This window comes from Daphnia carinata, chromosome 9, assembly GCF_022539665.2.
Source record: "Daphnia carinata strain CSIRO-1 chromosome 9, CSIRO_AGI_Dcar_HiC_V3, whole genome shotgun sequence".
Taxonomy (NCBI): domain Eukaryota; kingdom Metazoa; phylum Arthropoda; class Branchiopoda; order Diplostraca; family Daphniidae; genus Daphnia; species Daphnia carinata.
Window position 1 is genome coordinate 6,956,272 of NC_081339.1, and position 15,357 is coordinate 6,971,628.

At 39.0% G+C, this 15,357-nt stretch overlaps 7 protein-coding genes and 2 long non-coding RNA genes across 9 annotated transcripts; 2 read left to right on the forward strand and 7 right to left on the reverse strand.

Annotated features, from left to right (window-relative positions):
• Positions 1 to 564: 564 nt before the first annotated feature.
• Positions 565 to 1,471, reverse strand: LOC132088257 (uncharacterized). Its single transcript, XR_009421658.1, has 3 exons — positions 1,331 to 1,471; positions 936 to 1,235; positions 565 to 700 (listed from the first exon to the last, which is right to left on the reverse strand). It is a non-coding gene; the product is annotated as an uncharacterized LOC132088257 (long non-coding RNA).
• Positions 743 to 2,160, forward strand: LOC130697808 (beta-1,3-galactosyltransferase 1-like). The gene is made up of 3 exons (XM_057520602.2): positions 743 to 1,544; positions 1,604 to 1,808; positions 1,872 to 2,160. Exons 1-3 carry the CDS (start codon positions 791 to 793, stop codon positions 2,122 to 2,124), a joined length of 1,212 nt encoding a protein of 403 aa, XP_057376585.1. The 5' UTR covers positions 743 to 790; the 3' UTR covers positions 2,125 to 2,160.
• LOC130697848 (uncharacterized) lies at positions 2,146 to 2,649 on the reverse strand. The gene is made up of 3 exons (XR_009003046.2): positions 2,553 to 2,649; positions 2,314 to 2,458; positions 2,146 to 2,222 (listed from the first exon to the last, which is right to left on the reverse strand). It is a non-coding gene; the product is annotated as an uncharacterized LOC130697848 (long non-coding RNA).
• Positions 2,650 to 3,098: 449 nt separating this feature from the next.
• On the forward strand, positions 3,099 to 6,394 carry LOC130698160 (uncharacterized). Its single transcript, XM_059496988.1, is given in 7 exon segments — positions 3,099 to 3,210; positions 3,283 to 3,789; positions 3,844 to 4,045; positions 4,112 to 4,357; positions 4,420 to 4,892; positions 5,514 to 5,820; positions 5,878 to 6,394. Coding segments are annotated over 7 exon segments (2,322 nt in total). The 5' UTR covers position 3,099; the 3' UTR covers positions 6,354 to 6,394.
• A 19-nt stretch (positions 6,395 to 6,413) lies between these two features.
• Positions 6,414 to 8,465, reverse strand: LOC130697807 (medium-chain specific acyl-CoA dehydrogenase, mitochondrial-like). Its single transcript, XM_057520601.2, has 10 exons — positions 8,334 to 8,465; positions 8,143 to 8,230; positions 7,913 to 8,080; positions 7,751 to 7,851; positions 7,603 to 7,683; positions 7,294 to 7,533; positions 7,097 to 7,237; positions 6,902 to 7,030; positions 6,704 to 6,847; positions 6,414 to 6,633 (listed from the first exon to the last, which is right to left on the reverse strand). Exons 1-10 carry the CDS (start codon positions 8,349 to 8,351, stop codon positions 6,481 to 6,483), a joined length of 1,263 nt encoding a protein of 420 aa, XP_057376584.1. The 5' UTR covers positions 8,352 to 8,465; the 3' UTR covers positions 6,414 to 6,480.
• A 399-nt stretch (positions 8,466 to 8,864) lies between these two features.
• Positions 8,865 to 10,049, reverse strand: LOC130697817 (uncharacterized). The gene is made up of 3 exons (XM_057520613.2): positions 9,390 to 10,049; positions 9,068 to 9,329; positions 8,865 to 9,002 (listed from the first exon to the last, which is right to left on the reverse strand). The coding sequence occupies exons 1-3, from the start codon at positions 10,014 to 10,016 to the stop codon at positions 8,881 to 8,883; spliced, it is 1,011 nt and encodes a 336-aa protein (XP_057376596.1). The 5' UTR covers positions 10,017 to 10,049; the 3' UTR covers positions 8,865 to 8,880.
• A 136-nt stretch (positions 10,050 to 10,185) lies between these two features.
• Positions 10,186 to 11,167, reverse strand: LOC130698159 (lactosylceramide 4-alpha-galactosyltransferase-like). Its single transcript, XM_057520938.2, has one exon. The coding sequence runs from the start codon at positions 11,146 to 11,148 to the stop codon at positions 10,213 to 10,215; it is 936 nt and encodes a 311-aa protein (XP_057376921.1). The 5' UTR covers positions 11,149 to 11,167; the 3' UTR covers positions 10,186 to 10,212.
• A 220-nt stretch (positions 11,168 to 11,387) lies between these two features.
• LOC130697823 (beta-1,4-galactosyltransferase 1-like) lies at positions 11,388 to 12,869 on the reverse strand. The gene is made up of 5 exons (XM_057520619.1): positions 12,736 to 12,869; positions 12,478 to 12,655; positions 12,193 to 12,417; positions 11,938 to 12,127; positions 11,388 to 11,881 (listed from the first exon to the last, which is right to left on the reverse strand). The coding sequence occupies exons 2-5, from the start codon at positions 12,620 to 12,622 to the stop codon at positions 11,521 to 11,523; spliced, it is 921 nt and encodes a 306-aa protein (XP_057376602.1). The 5' UTR covers positions 12,623 to 12,655; positions 12,736 to 12,869; the 3' UTR covers positions 11,388 to 11,520.
• Positions 12,870 to 13,598: 729 nt separating this feature from the next.
• Positions 13,599 to 14,796, reverse strand: LOC130697831 (uncharacterized). Its single transcript, XM_057520628.2, has 4 exons — positions 14,477 to 14,796; positions 14,181 to 14,416; positions 13,877 to 14,111; positions 13,599 to 13,813 (listed from the first exon to the last, which is right to left on the reverse strand). Exons 1-4 carry the CDS (start codon positions 14,771 to 14,773, stop codon positions 13,736 to 13,738), a joined length of 846 nt encoding a protein of 281 aa, XP_057376611.2. The 5' UTR covers positions 14,774 to 14,796; the 3' UTR covers positions 13,599 to 13,735.
• Positions 14,797 to 15,357: the final 561 nt, after the last annotated feature.

The following is a 15,357-nucleotide window of genomic DNA, read 5'->3' on the forward strand; positions in this document are numbered from 1 at the left end:
CCGGATGTTACAGTCCGCAAGCCTCTCTGCAATCCAAGTTACATTGAAGGTCATCTGACGGAACTGCGGAACATGGATGTTTCAATATCTTTGTCACCCACTCCTCTGATATCAATCCAAAATGGCCGTGCCTGAAGAAAGGTAGAAAAGCAAATTAGCTTGGTGTGAAAGGGTAGAATAAGCGATCTTCAAGGTCGGAAAAAATGGTCCAATTTACATAGCGTAGCGAGATTGTCCAATACATCGTAGGGCAACGGAAACATTCGTACGTATCGCGTTCTATCGTGACAAATTTATGTGCGTCCGCATGATTAACCAAGCATAGTTCATTTCGTCCTTCTACCATATTTTTTCTATGACAGTTTAAACATGAATACAAGATTATGTTTGATTAAATCCTCAAAATGTTACAGAATTTGACTTTAAAAATTCTAGAATATGTGTGAAACCTATTTTTACCATGCGATCGTTAATTTTCGAACGTAATTGACATTTATCATCTACGTAATAATAAACTAGAAATAAAATACACACCGATTTCCCCTGAGGATATGCTGATACACTGTAGTAACCTATCTATAATTTATGCATATGATGGCATAGGCAAGCATCTTCAACTAGGTTTGATTAAGATATGAACAGCCTCAGGTTACAATTTCTCCGGAACATCGGGAGTATAAAGGACGTGGACATGCCTCATCTAGAGTTATACAAAAAAATTAAGTCAACATAAACGCACGTGACACGTAGAAAACAAAGACCAATTAACAGCTAACCAACATCTTGTACCATGATCGCAATTAAACGAACGCGATTGAAAGTATTAGGTTACATTCTCGCCTTTATCTTCGCTAATTTACTACTTACCAGTTTTAATGTCCATTCACTGTTAAGAATGACTTACGTTAATCACATCGTACATTGCCCTAGTTTACCTTGTAATACGAACGCTGCCGAACATCCAATGAAACTCGATCTCTTTCCGGACGGTGTCGACGTTTACACCAACTACACGTTGAAACGTTTACGTTTCAAATCTTCAACTAACAATGGCAAGCCTATCGTTAACGACGTGACATCCTTCCGTTACTCAATCAACGCTCAATGCCAGAAGACTAACGATGGTTTGATGGTCGTCGTGATAGTTGTGTCGGCTCCCAACCATTTCGAAAAGCGACAGCTCGTCCGTCAATCGTGGGCCAGTCGTTTGAATGGGGGCAGACATGTTTTCCTGACTGGCAAAACGGCCAACATGACGTGGCAAAAGAAAATCGAACAGGAAAGCCAATCTTTCGGTGATATCGTTCAACTGGACATGATGGATAGTTACGATATTTTGACGGTGAAATCAGTGGCCTTGTTGCATTGGGCTAAGCATTTCTGTGACCGAGTTCCATTCATTTTGAAGTGTGATGACGATGTTTACATCAACACGATTCGTCTGCAGTCAGCCATGTTGGCTATTCAAAGAGAAGTGCCCTATTATGAAGGAGCAATGTTTGGAACGAAAATTATTATCGATAATCCACCTCAACGGAAATTGGGTAAATATTTTTAAAAATTACATTACTTATAGGCTAGGATAAATTGATTTTACAGTTAGGGAATAAACATTACGTCAGTCTGGATGTTTGGCCTTGGCCAACTTATCCTTCTTACCTGTACGGAGGATCTTATTTACTAGGCAGAAAATCGTTAGGATTACTATTGGAAGCTGCACAGACAACACCCTATTTCCCTTTTGAAGATCTTTACTTGATTGGATTATGTTCCAGAAAAGCTCACGTTCCTCTATGGACATGTGAAAAGTAAATAATTATTTCTTACGAATTTTGTGATGATTTTATACTACATGTTTTGTTGAATTGCAGAATGTTCGTCATGGAGAATAGCAACAAGACGGGCGAGCCTTGTTTCGTTGGGCAATCGATAACATGGCAGACGAGATCGGATAACCAATTCTTGGAATCGCATCAAGCCACAGAAGAGCTGTACAACAATCAAACGGAGTGCAATCGTTTCTCGACCCATTCAAATGACGTCCATTTCCAATTAATCGATCCGCTGGAATACGAGACGTGGAGTCGTAATATTAGTTCTGTTCGTAATAACATTATTTTGTAAACATTGTAATAAAATACAAACCCGCTTTTTGTTATACAATGTGTCGACGTCATTGCGAGTGTCAGATATTGATCTGCTGTTAAGATGCAATTAAGCAGCTGCTAGACACACACAGAAAATGTACATTAGTGTTGTAGACTCTGCCCGACGTCAATAAGATGAATAAGATAATAAAGTAAAGTACTTTACCAGCGTGGAAACAATCGTCCTAAAATCGACGGGTATTCATTATTCAACAAGGCGTCAGGGTACCCTTTATCCTAAAAACGTTTAATCCTTTGCGTCCGTCTCTTTCATTTCGAGGATGGAACAGACGGAATTAGACATAAGATTCCTGCAATGGCATGGTAATATCGTTCGGAGAAAAATTCTTTAGAATCTGTCACTAGACATGACGTAATTGCTACCGTAAGAAGAGGAATGTTTACCATTTATAAAATTGATTTTTCTTTAATGCCGTCACCGTGTGAAGTTGTCAGATTGAGGACGTAACGAATGGATTTTTCGGTTTACGTGATCCGTACCTAAGCAACCGAATAAAAAAACAGCCGCGTGAGAACTGTCGCCAAATCACGGTCACGCTTGATATGATTTCCCAACATTATGCGGTTTAGCCTAAATTTAGCTTAAAAATTTGATGTTGTCGAAAATGTTAAAACATTCAAACGAGGCATCTCAATTAGGGCATTACCACTTTTTCCTTAAAGATGTTACACTTGAAAGACCTAATGCCCCAATGCCTTTTCAAAAATATCGACTCATTGATCCGACATTAAAAAAAAAAAAAAAAGAACCCTTTTTAGTCTACACCGTTAGATTCTAATAATGGGGAAATGTCCTTTGCCCAATTGCGGATCATTTCTTCCTCTCCCGGATTAAAATTAAGCCCATTTTTACCGCTTTTTTTAGTATAAATAGGCAATGTAAAGTGTAAGCAAAGAAAGACTTTAATTCAAGACTTCAAGCCTGACACACATGGCTCGTCTATCCCCTTTTCACGCGTGTTTGCTGTTTTGTGCGTTACGGATTTGCAGCGTCAACGGTGTGGATTTGGACGAGCACTTGCAACAGCTACAAGAGAACTATGTAAATATCCTATCGACTTCATATAATGTTAATCAGCCAAGACTATACAAGTTATTTTGGTTTAAACGTAAGGAAATTTTAGCAGCCATTCTTAATCTACTAGAAAATCTGGAACGTAAAGTTGAACAGCACGAAACTCTTTTGGCAACTCTGAAAAATGAGCACAAAACTAAAGTGTTCCAGAAAATCGTTCCATCAAATTCAGTAATCGAACGCCAAACATCGAGAAAGAAAACTATTTTCAGAACATGCCGAGAGGTTCGCGCAGCGGATCCGTCGCTGAGTTCCGGGATGCACTGGATCGACCCCGACGGACAAGGCGTCGGAGACGATCCCATCTACGTTTATTGCGACATGACCAAAGGTATGCTCTACAATTAAACAAAAGTGAATTAAAATTCTTAGCATTCAATTATTCAAACAGGTTCAACATCCATCTTACACGATAGCGAATCACAGGTAACTGTTACTCATTGCACTGGACCAGGATGTGCTTCCAGGACGATCAATTACTCTGCAACCATCAAACAAATTTCGGCATTAGCTGAATTGTCAAGTGAATGTCACCAATCAATACAGGTATGTTAAAAATAACTACGTTACAACAAACAATTAAATTTCACGCGTGAATAGTACGACTGCACGAATGCACCGTTCGAAATTAACGGCATTAGTTACTCGTGGTGGAACGATAAACATGGAAACCCACAATATTTTTGGTCAGGCAGCCGTACCAGTTTGCACACCTGTCATTGTGGTATCGAACATAATTGTTTCCAGGCGTTTACGGAATGTAACTGCGATTCTAATCTACCGATTCCGCTAGCTGATATTGGTAAGAACATTCTTTTTTGAATTTGTTCTAACATTTAAATGTTTTGACGCTTAGGTATTAATACAGGAGTCATCAATGATAAAGAAATATTACCAATCACGCGGCTGAATTTCGGTCGGACCCTACAAGGAAGTTCGTCTGGCAAATTCAAGGTGGGAAGATTCGTGTGCTCCGGCCAAATCGATCGAATGCCATCGTCGTGCGAAGATCTGCTGCACATAGGTCACAAATTAAATGGATTATATTTAATTACACGACTTGGTACTGTAGAAACGGTATACTGCAATTTTTTAAAATCACCTAAAGATAAAGGTAAAAAGAAAACATCATAATAAATTCTAATTAAACTTTAAATTTTGGAAATTGTATAACAGGTTTCGAAAAATCATTGGGATTTGGATATGACGCGAGATCGGCGCCTATTTACTTTTACGTTCAGAAAAATACGACGTTTTCAACAATGAACGTTCCAATAACGTTCGAAATAGGGAAAGTGAACGTCGGAAAAGCCATGGATTTAAAGACTGGAATGTTCACTTCACCTAGAACGGGAAAATGTTTCTTTTCGTTCACGGGGTTAGCTCGATTTCCAGCTTCATCCGCGTACAAACTCCGACTCGGAGTAGGTCTCTATTTGAACGGTTACCTGCATGGTAGAGGTTGGGTAGCGAATACTGGCAATAATCACTGGGGTCAGTTCACTCTCCAAACAACATTAGACTTAAATTCGGGGGATAAGGTGTGGCTGCAGATCACGGACGTGTCAGACGGCGTGTATCTCTACGACAACGGTAACCATTACACGCATTTCACCGGATGGCTTCTAGAAGAAGAAAGGTCAAATTTACTATAATAGCTGTTCTTGAAATAAAATACAATTGATTTTATATTAAAAGCTAATGCATATGGATTAATCAGAAATTTGCATGAGACATGGTCTCATGGCTTAGATGGCAAAGCGCCTGCCTAGTAAAAACATGGTGAATGAAAGTAAGCAGGAGATCACGAGTTCGAGTCTCGTTAGGACCTCAGTTTTGCTACCGAACAAATATACATTGTCTTTTCAATTTTCACGGAAAAAAAACGACATTACTTACAAATGATTGTCGAGGCATAACGTTTCAACAGCTGTGCAGCAACTGGTATAACCAACCGCAACAGGAAGGTAAACTTGTTTGTACTTTGTAGTTGAATAAACACTGCAACAAATGTGCCAACAGTCCTTACATCTTTCAACACGGCTATGTACATTCATTCTCTAGAAGTAGTCTGGAAAATATACAAGTAAAAAAACATGGCTCAAATTATCAAGTTTTTTGGAATACTAATGCTATGTTTGGCTGATTATTCTACGAGTACAACGGTAGATGAGCAACTACAAGAACTACGAGGAAACTACGTAAGCACAATCCATTAGTTACGTTTGTTTTAACGAGTTCTACAATTTTTTTTTTACGTGTACGAAAAGATTGAATTAAGGAGAGTTTTGGAAACTAAAGTTACTGAACTAGAAACGGAAGTTAGTCTTTTAAAGGGCCAATTACAACAGCAAGAATCGATATTAAACGATGTACGCAAAAAGTTAACCAGTTGCACGCGTGCGTCAAATAAAGTTAACGAAATCAATCGTCCATTACCTACTCTAACTGGATTGCCATCTTCGTGTGAAGATCTCAATCTAATTGGGCACACATTGGCCGGATTGTATTCCGTTATGGGAACTCAACTAGTCGAAACTGTTTACTGTGACTTTACAAAGTCACCTAACGAGCCAGGTAGAAACATTTAGACAGCATTAATTCAATGAATAACCATACAATTCTGCCATCAAGGTTTCCAAACGATGATTGGATATTCAGATATCAAGTCAATACCCACATTCTTTTACGTGCAGAAGAACTTTGGTTTCAATGTAACCGATACCCCAATTCCTTTTGAAGTGGAACGGCTCAACGTAGGAAGCGCAATGAATTTAACTTCGGGAATTTTCACGGCACCGAGGACAGGAAAATACTTCTTCTCCTTGTCGGGATTCGCTACTATTCCGCCATCTGCAACGAGACTGTTCTTCGGTGTTGGTTTGTATCTGAACGGTAAAAGCATCGGGATCGCCTGGGCCGATGAAATCACACCAGGTGATCAAGATGAAACGTATTCGATGCAGTCCACGTTGAATTTACAAGCAGGAGATGAAATCTGGCTGGAAATCCGCTTTCTTTCACCAGGTGTTTATCTAAATGATCGTCCAGGTCATTTTACGCATTTCACGGGCTGGCTCCTCCAGGAAGATATTTTTCAATCACTGTAATCTTATCTAGTTTTCAATAAAACAAAACCTATCCCACGTTAGTCGTAAATGACAAGATGATAATTTGAATAGTTGTATATGCTTGTCTAGTAAAGAGTAACTGCTGGTTTTAATGGGACGTCCAAGATTAATGCGAAGGATTATAAGAGCGAGCAATGTGTTCTCGAGCAATAATAAGACGCTGGATTTGGGCAGTTCCTTCGTAAATTTGATAAATTTTTGCGTCCCTCATCAGCTTTTCAACTGGATATTCGGTGCAGTATCCATTACCGCCAAAAATCTGTGAAAATTCCATAAAAAAATGTTCAGACTATTGACGCAGGCACTGGAAAAATGTGAATAAGACTAACCTGAACAGCATCAGTGGCGCATTTGTTTGCAACATCAGCCGCTAAACCTTTAGCTATGGAAGCGTAATAAGTATTTCGCCTTCCTAGATCCAGTTCCCAGCTAGCTCTCATCCAAGCCGAACGTGCCATTTCAATACTCATGGCCTGTCAAAAAAAAATTGTGTTATTTTCGGATAAAATATCTAATCCGTAACTTACCATTTCAGCCAGCATACTCATCACTAACTGATGTTTGGCAATAGGAACACCAAAAGTGTGTCGATTCACAGCATGTCCAGTAGCTTCATCTAAAGCTCTCTGGGCTAATCCGGTAGATGTGGCTGCTACCTGATATAATTCAATAATTCGTCAGTGAAATAATTAGCTTTTAATTTTCTAAAAATAAAAACTTACTGTGGGTCGAGTGCGGTCAAAAGCTCCCATCACAATTTTGAAACCGGCTCCTTCACCAGTTAGAAGATTTTCTTTTGGAATTAATGCGTCTTCGAATGTGATAGTACGAGTATCGACAGTCCTCTGTCCCATGATGCTTTCCTGATAAACATTTATTCTGTAAGGGTTTATTTATTTTATGACAATTAAATCGATACCTTCTGTCCGAAAATAACCCCGGGTGTATCACGATCAACGATGAAACCAGACAGAGCTTTTTGAGCTGGAACTTTAGGATCGAGGTTTGTTCTAGCCAAGGCGAAAAACCAATTTGCATGGCCGGCGTTGATAATCCACACCTTCTTCCCATTGAGAACGTAATGATCGCCCTTTTTTTCAGCTGTAGTTTGGATATTGGCCACATCAGAACCTGCGTTCAGCTCACTAACAGCGAAAGCCTAATTATCAAAAACAAACATTCATGTTCAAAAACTTTTACTCTTTTCAATTTATATAGTCATACTTACGCAAATGAGGGGCTCCTCAACCATCCGGCCCAAATACTTGCGTTGCTGCTCTTTGTTACCATTGTAGACAATTGGAACTTGCTGTAAAATAAAGTAATATAAAGCTTTAGAATTAATGTTAAGTGAAATAATGTCGTGCGTAACAAACGCCCAAGTTGTTGACGTTGATAGTAGTGGTCATTGCACAACATCCGTAGCCAAGTTCTTCCAGAATGATGGCCGATTCCAAACATCCAATATCAGCTCCACCTAAACTCATTGTCATATAAAATTAAGTATTGCTATACAAACATTTAACAGCAATCATTACCAAGTTCTTTTGGGATATGATTGTTCATGAGCCCTAGTCTATGAGCTTTTTTGATTATGTCCCACGGATATTCTCCTGTTTTGTCATATTTAGCAGCCACAGGCACCATTTCTTTGCGAGAGAATTGCCTAGCCAATAATTGGAGTTGCAACTGTTCAGGAGATGGTTCTAAAATAACAGTTAATAAATTTATTATTCAGTTTGATTGTGGAATTTGTTAAATAATGTACCAAAACAGAAACCGGGTGCAGACTTTGAAGCAAAACGTTTGTTCATCAAAACGGCCGGACGCCGAAGAGTCACACAGCCTTTAATAGACTAAATAATACCTTAATTACACTATGTGTTCCAAAAAGGATTTTTAAGTATCTGATAGCAAGACAACGTCGTAATTCTAGACTAAAACTAGCAACATATTTACCTTAACAAACAGAGCCATTTTGAATTGCGCGGTCTTGTTGTCTTCTTAGTTCACTAACATTATTCAACGATAAACTGTTCGAATGCACTAGTCAAACGTGGTGTTATTCTGATTGTAAAACCAGCATTGTATGTTTGCTACGATAACCGATAAGGTTGTTGGCTGGCTGATAAAAAATTCGATCACAGCGATATGACCGCGTGACGACGAGAGCAAATGCCACGAGTGAATGAGAACATTTGGATGTTTCGAGACTGTGGAAGATTTAAATGAGGTAAGGTGTAAGGATGGGTAAGCAAAAACAGATGTCCTAAAATGGTCATATTTTTTGGCTAAAAAGCAACCCAAGGGACTGGAGGAGATTTGTTTTTCTTTGTTTGCTTACCCTACCCCCTCTTTCTTAAAACTTTTATGAATAATTTTCACAAATTTTCTTTTTCTCGTTCTTAATTTATTCAAAGCACGTATCCACTTCCCCAATTTTTCATTTTTTTCCATTTAGTTTTTCTTAATTACTTCATGTTAAATCAAACAATAAATTCATAAATTAGCTAGAGTCAGTCTCATTTAAAGCTGCCAGAACCTCACGGGCCATTTGTCCAAAGGGAAACTTGTAAGTTTGAATCATTTCTTCGTCGAAAACCAACGGCTTGAAATCCTCTGGTTTTACTATGAATTAAAAAATGCTATTTCAAATCCAAATCGTTTTCTGCACTTTTTAAATTTAAACTTACCGGAATAGAGATGATTCACTAAAAGATGAATGGCATCGTTTTTCCGCCAACCTTCGTATCCTTCTTCTGTGAAATGTTTCAGTGATTTTTTAGAATCGGCTCCAAATTCGCCTTTGACACGATGCAAAAATTCTGGATGAGAATTGAGTATCCCCCTAACAGGTAGATCACCTGCATTGTAATACCAAATATCGGGACGATAATCATGATAAGAATCTAACCATCGATTCAAAAATCGTGCGTTCTTGTGAGCTATGATGACCTATCGAAAATACTTATTTCAATCCATTTTTTTATAAAATGAATGAAAAAAATTGATTACCTGACTGCCGAGGCTGTCTCCTTCGTCCCAGTTCATGGCAATTTCAAATCGCCTGTATTTGTCGAGATTTTGGAGGACGAGGACATCGTTATCCAGATAAATTCCACCGTACTTCATCATCGTACGAATACGTGCTAAATCTGACCCGTGGTAAATTCGCCAATCTTTACTTAACGGCTGGCCAAATATCTCAGTTGCCAATTGAATGGGCAAGAAACGAATGCTGGACATGAGTTTCTTATCCTTTTTAATCATGTTCCAGTAGTTGCCTCGAAAACCACCACTGCCTGGTACAGGGACATCAGTGTGGATGTAAACGAAGTCGGGTCGTTGACGTAGAAAAGCTGCTCGCAAACAAAGATAGTCGACGAAGGAATATTCTGTCAAATTGAACCTGATAAAATGAATAATATTGGGCACGATCAAACTATTGGCGCCCGTCTCGTTGTTGAATCCATCAAAATTCAATTGATCGTCTGCACGAAGCCGACGATTGTCCGAATTGAACAGAAAACCGGCCGACATCAGGAACGTCGAGAAAACAGTTGCAAAAAATGGTTTTTTCCAACATCTGACTACTCGTAATGTGGGATTGCATCGTTGCGTATGATAATGAATCAACACCATTATTTAAAAATGTCTACGTCTGTTCTCTTTGACGATTTCTAGGAAACTCAATCATTTCTTCTCGAATGTTGTACAGGTAGTCATCAATCATAAGCCTTTGGGTCATTTAGCAATTAATGCAAAAGCCAATGACATTTTAATAATAACATCTCTAATGTATTCAGTTTCACAGAGAGTAGCAAATTGGTAACGAAAATTACGAAGTAGGAAATTCTTCAGCTCTGGCGACGGTTAGAGGGCAATGCCTGGAAGCCAATGTCGAATAGACTTGATTTGAATGAAAGAGAAGAGGCTCCGAATGCGACATTTTATTCCAAACATGTACGGCGACGCTTCCGTTGATCCATTGCATAATATTCCTAGTGGCTTTTTGAAAGTAAACTTGCCAATCAGGCCAATGTATCGGGTAAACGAAATTATAAGGCATCAAAGCCACATCTGTACATTCGTTGGAAAGCGGCTGGCCTTTCTTGAATTTGCAAATCTTCGACATAATGGAATAAATGAGAGCTGGCCCATGGGCGTTCCATTCTTGCGGTTTGTAACCGGCTGCTAGTTGTTCAACAATTTCCCTAATCAGGCGATGCCCGTAATCAAAATGGAAAATCCCGTTGGAGAGATGATCAACTGCAGCATCTTCGACGGCCAAGAAATTGTCTACATCCAGTTGTTTGATTGTAACGAAATCCAAATCCATATACAAACCTCCACCTTTAAGATTACTCAGCATTCGGATATAGTCTGCAAAATGTTCCAGCTTATGCGGACTATAGCGCCATTCGCCTTTTGTATACCACGCTTCTAGCGGTGTATTGCGAAAGTAATCCGCTTCGTTGATGACAATAACGGCAACGTTTGGATAATGCGATAAGATGGTTAGCCAAATCCCGTGCAGATCAATAGTTGAATTTTCCTGCATGATTAGCTGGATAGGTCGATCCGGATTTTCTTTGGCAGCCGATTCAACAGCACAAGTTTGTCGTAAAGTTAAATAGTTCCGTCCGCTCGTTTCGTGAAAGTAGATTCTCTGATTATTCGGCTGCAACATGAATTTGTTAGTTTCCTCAGACCATTGGATAATTTGAAATGACGATTTCAACCACACAAATTGGTTGACGTAAACGACACACATGCATAGAATTCCAGTGAAACACCATGCGACTTTTACTAAAGTCTTCCGGCGGAAATACATCACTTCTTTGTTCTGCGTAAGTGGGAGGAAGAAAAAAAAACAACTCTGTTCACAACTCGAAGCACGTATGCACTTGGAACAATTGCCACTGTTCCAGCACACTGCTACCATCACTCAGCTGTAGGCGTGTGTATTCATCTTTGAGTTATCCACAAAAAAAACCCACCATCCTTCAGCGCAATATATTTTCACCTCTTTTTTGTGACACAAGCATGATTTTCACAAGTCTATTCGAAAACGTTTCGAATTCGATGAATTGGGCACTGTCTCGTTATAATTAGAACACCGGTGTTGCCAATTGAAATGTGGACATCACCGTTGGAGTTCAACGATAATGTGAGTACAAAGACGTTTTAGATGAATACTGATTATCCGATATTTTAAACTTATCAGACCATCAGTCATCATTGTTAAGGGGAGCTTCAGTTTATTATCGTGAAGGATTCTCTTCCTGTCGGAATTGGGTTCAGCTGGTTCGTGAGCTAGCATGGTGTAACGCGTTTGACGTAACGGCTGGTGACGTTGGACGGTAAAATTCCTGGAACGAAGACGGTCAAAGAGATCATCATCCTCACCTCCCCAGCCCCAGAATCTGTTGGAAAATCCATTGACTGCAACGAAATCCGTCACCGAGACGGAACCTACACCGCCAAAATGATTTACACCGATAGGTCTGCATATACAAGATTGAAATTCCATTTAATTGAAAATTTTTTCAGAATATTTTACCTGTAGGAAAACGTGCTGATGGCCACGGACAAGTGTCGAGGCTTTCCTACATCTGGACATGCGTACGAATTACGATCGTCTTCCGGCAGCAAATCAACGTCATGGAAGACGAAACAATCAAACGACCTACGACGTAAGGCTTCGATAAAACCCACGTTCAGCAACATGCCTCTATTGAATGCTGAAATTCCTGTACACAAGCATTTTAACACTTGTTAAAAAACCAAAAAAAAACGAGTTCCGTGAAATTAATACCTGTTTGTTCAACGACGAAAATCGTGTAGTCTAGCTGTTGGCGTTGAATGAACGGATGAATGTAGTGTAAGAAAGTGATTAACTGATGATCCCTGTTTCTGTATGGAATGATGATTGCTATTGCATGACTAGGATTGCAATTAGCAGGTCTGTAACTCCCACCGAGTTCCAAAAGTTTCTGTTCCTCAAAGTCTTCCAGCCAGTTGGAGATGTTTGTCCAGCCGACTTGAAAAATTTCAAAAGGATATGATTAAATTAATCTTATTAATCTGCTAGGTTTCTTACTTAGTAGAGGTGATGTTAACGGACAGGATGGTTGTTCTTTCATTTCAACCAATCTCGGAACACTTGAATTATGAAAGGCAATGGTCAAGATGGTCGACAGCACGCAGATGAAGATCAAGCGTTGAAATCGGGATCGAAACGCCATTCAATCCGAATCGATTCCTTTCGTTTAGCAAGGCTATCAAACATACACTGAATTAACTGTATTCTTCATTACACTGTGTGGAATTTTAGTTTTTAAATTTTGAAAGGTATTACCATTGCCTTCAGGTGATTGAGGACTTGTCGGTCGTTTCTTAAAACTAACAAGTAATCGACAGAGAAACCCAGAGCATCTTCGCATAACTTAGCGATTGGTTGAAATTATTCTTTAAACAACTCTACTTAATACTCAAACGACAATCTTGATTAATTTTAAACAGTTAAAATTACCGACAATTTGTTACAAGCAATATGCGCGTCAGCGTGACGACGAGAGCAAGTGCCATGGTGAAAAGAAACTTCTCGACTGACTCATACCTCGCGCACTTTGGCAAAAATTTAAATGAGGTAGGGATGGGTAAGCAAAACCCGATGTTCTAAAAGCGCCATTTTTTTTGTTTGTTTTTTTCTGTAAAACAACCCAAGGGATTAAAGGATATTTTGTTTTCTTCGTTTGCTTACCCTACCCCTCTTTCTTAGTCATCAAAGTTTATTTTGCATTAATTTTACTTTGAATTATCGTTTTCTCTATTGCTGTGATGGACAATTGATTTTTATTTTTCTCTGCCTTTAATTTGCATTACACACCTTTCGTAGGGACTACCATAAGCCAAATGACACGCTAAAGATTCTGTTTAATGATTACGTAGTTCGCTAGATGGTGTTCCACTTCGCAAATAAAACAATAAAACCTTCACGGCCGCGTGAATAACCTGTTGGAAGCATTACGACGACGTCATGTGACTTTAATTTCATGAACTGTTGACTTATGATCATCAAATTTTTTCTGTTAAGTTTCGTTGGCATAACTAAAGGCTGTGGAGTTCGAAGCAATGCGGAGGTAATAAAAAAATCAGGTGGAGCCATATCTTGCGGTCTTCTTTTTATTAGGTAGGTTTGCATAAACTAACAACTAATTTAAAAAAAAAAAGAAAAATGGCTACTGTGCTATGCCTTTAAATATTGCCATAAGAAAGAAGGATAGTCCAAATTTTAATTGAATGAATATTTAATGTTCTGATCGAAGCATTGGCACCAGCATTCGTATGTTTCCTCCTTAACAAATCGTTAATCCGGCTGGATAACAAGCTCCAACCACATAGAAGCTCGTAGTGTCAGTGAACGACGTGGAAACCTAATTTTTTAATTTTTTCAAATGAACCGAAAGTACCAGAAAATATCATTTTGTTTCCCTTACCGAAGTCGATGTGTACATCGTCACGACCGAAGTTGTAGTTGTCTTTGTTATTAAAATACCAGACACAATGGATGAGATGAGACTGTTAATACCTCCTCCGAAAAGTGGACTGGCAATACGAACATCTTCATGCGATTTTTCGAACGAAGGAGCAAGGGCAGAAGGCGATTCTTTCACCAACTCAATACTAGGATTGTAGGTATTGCGGAATTGGGGCAACATCGTCGGTTCAAAACTATGAATTGATTCTAAAATTAATCCAACCCACTGGAGCTAAATTGACATTAAACAGAGTGGTTTATACCTCAACACTTGGCTAGGGCTGAGACGGAAATATTGAAGGCTAGGGTTATCATCTTCTTTGAGTGCAATAAAGACTGGCTCGTCCCAATATTGACGCTTCCTCCTGCTACAGGCAGCTACCGGAGCAGTGGTGAAGTCGACGTTATCACCAGGATTAACTGTTCCGTTGGTAGAGGCCAAAACTCCGCACGTTTTCTTTGTCGTTACCGTTGTCATCAGAACGGACGATATAGTGGTCTATTCAAAAATGAAATTTTTCAAACAAATGAAACCAATAATCATTGGGTGAATACGTACGGTTTTAACGATTGTAACTGTGACAGTTGATTGTTGACGAGCCTGACGGACCAGAGGCTCAATAACAGCTGAAACTTGAGATGGATTAATAGCTAATTGTTCGCCTAGGTCCAGTACACGGGCAGGGACTTCAACAGCCAACAGAGTAAATAGCAGGAAAAACGTTAAAGCAGATACTCTACGTAAGGCAGACATGATGTTTCCAGTTGTGCTTGATGCTTGTGGATGATGTTCTTGTCGTGATTGTCCAGCACTATTTATACTATTCGTTGGAACATTGGTACCTCTTCCGACCATCCTGTATAGCAAACAGCAAGGAAGATAATTGTCCGGCGAATTGCCCTTCTGCTTTTCAAGAGCAACCATAAAAAGCATTTCACAAATCTTTAGGAAGAACATAGACAATGGCGAACGATTCCTTTCGCTATGTAAGACTAGCAGGTTCATAGTCAAATAGACTAAGTTCTATTTCTTTATTACATTGCGGGGAATTTTTAGCTATTTCTTATTGTGTAAAATTGTGTTATTGCCCTCAGCTGATTTAAAAATAGTCATGAATATCTCAGACTGACACTGCCTTGCCGAATAGAGCAAATTAGTGATAGCATGTTTGCATAACTTAGCAGTTGCTTAAGTTGCTTGCTGATACTCTTTTCTTTTATATTCTGCGGTCACAATTTAATATTTAAACCAATTAAAGTTGCATTTGCCAAAGGCTTATATATATGATTCTTTTAGAATTTATTTCCCTTGATTATATGTTTATATTATTAATATGTATGCCGGTCGTAAATTTGGAACTACCTCAGAACAAACGATGTGAAAGATACTGGAAGTTTAACCTATCCGTTCTCTGCCTTCATATTCGTTAAGTAGCGCTC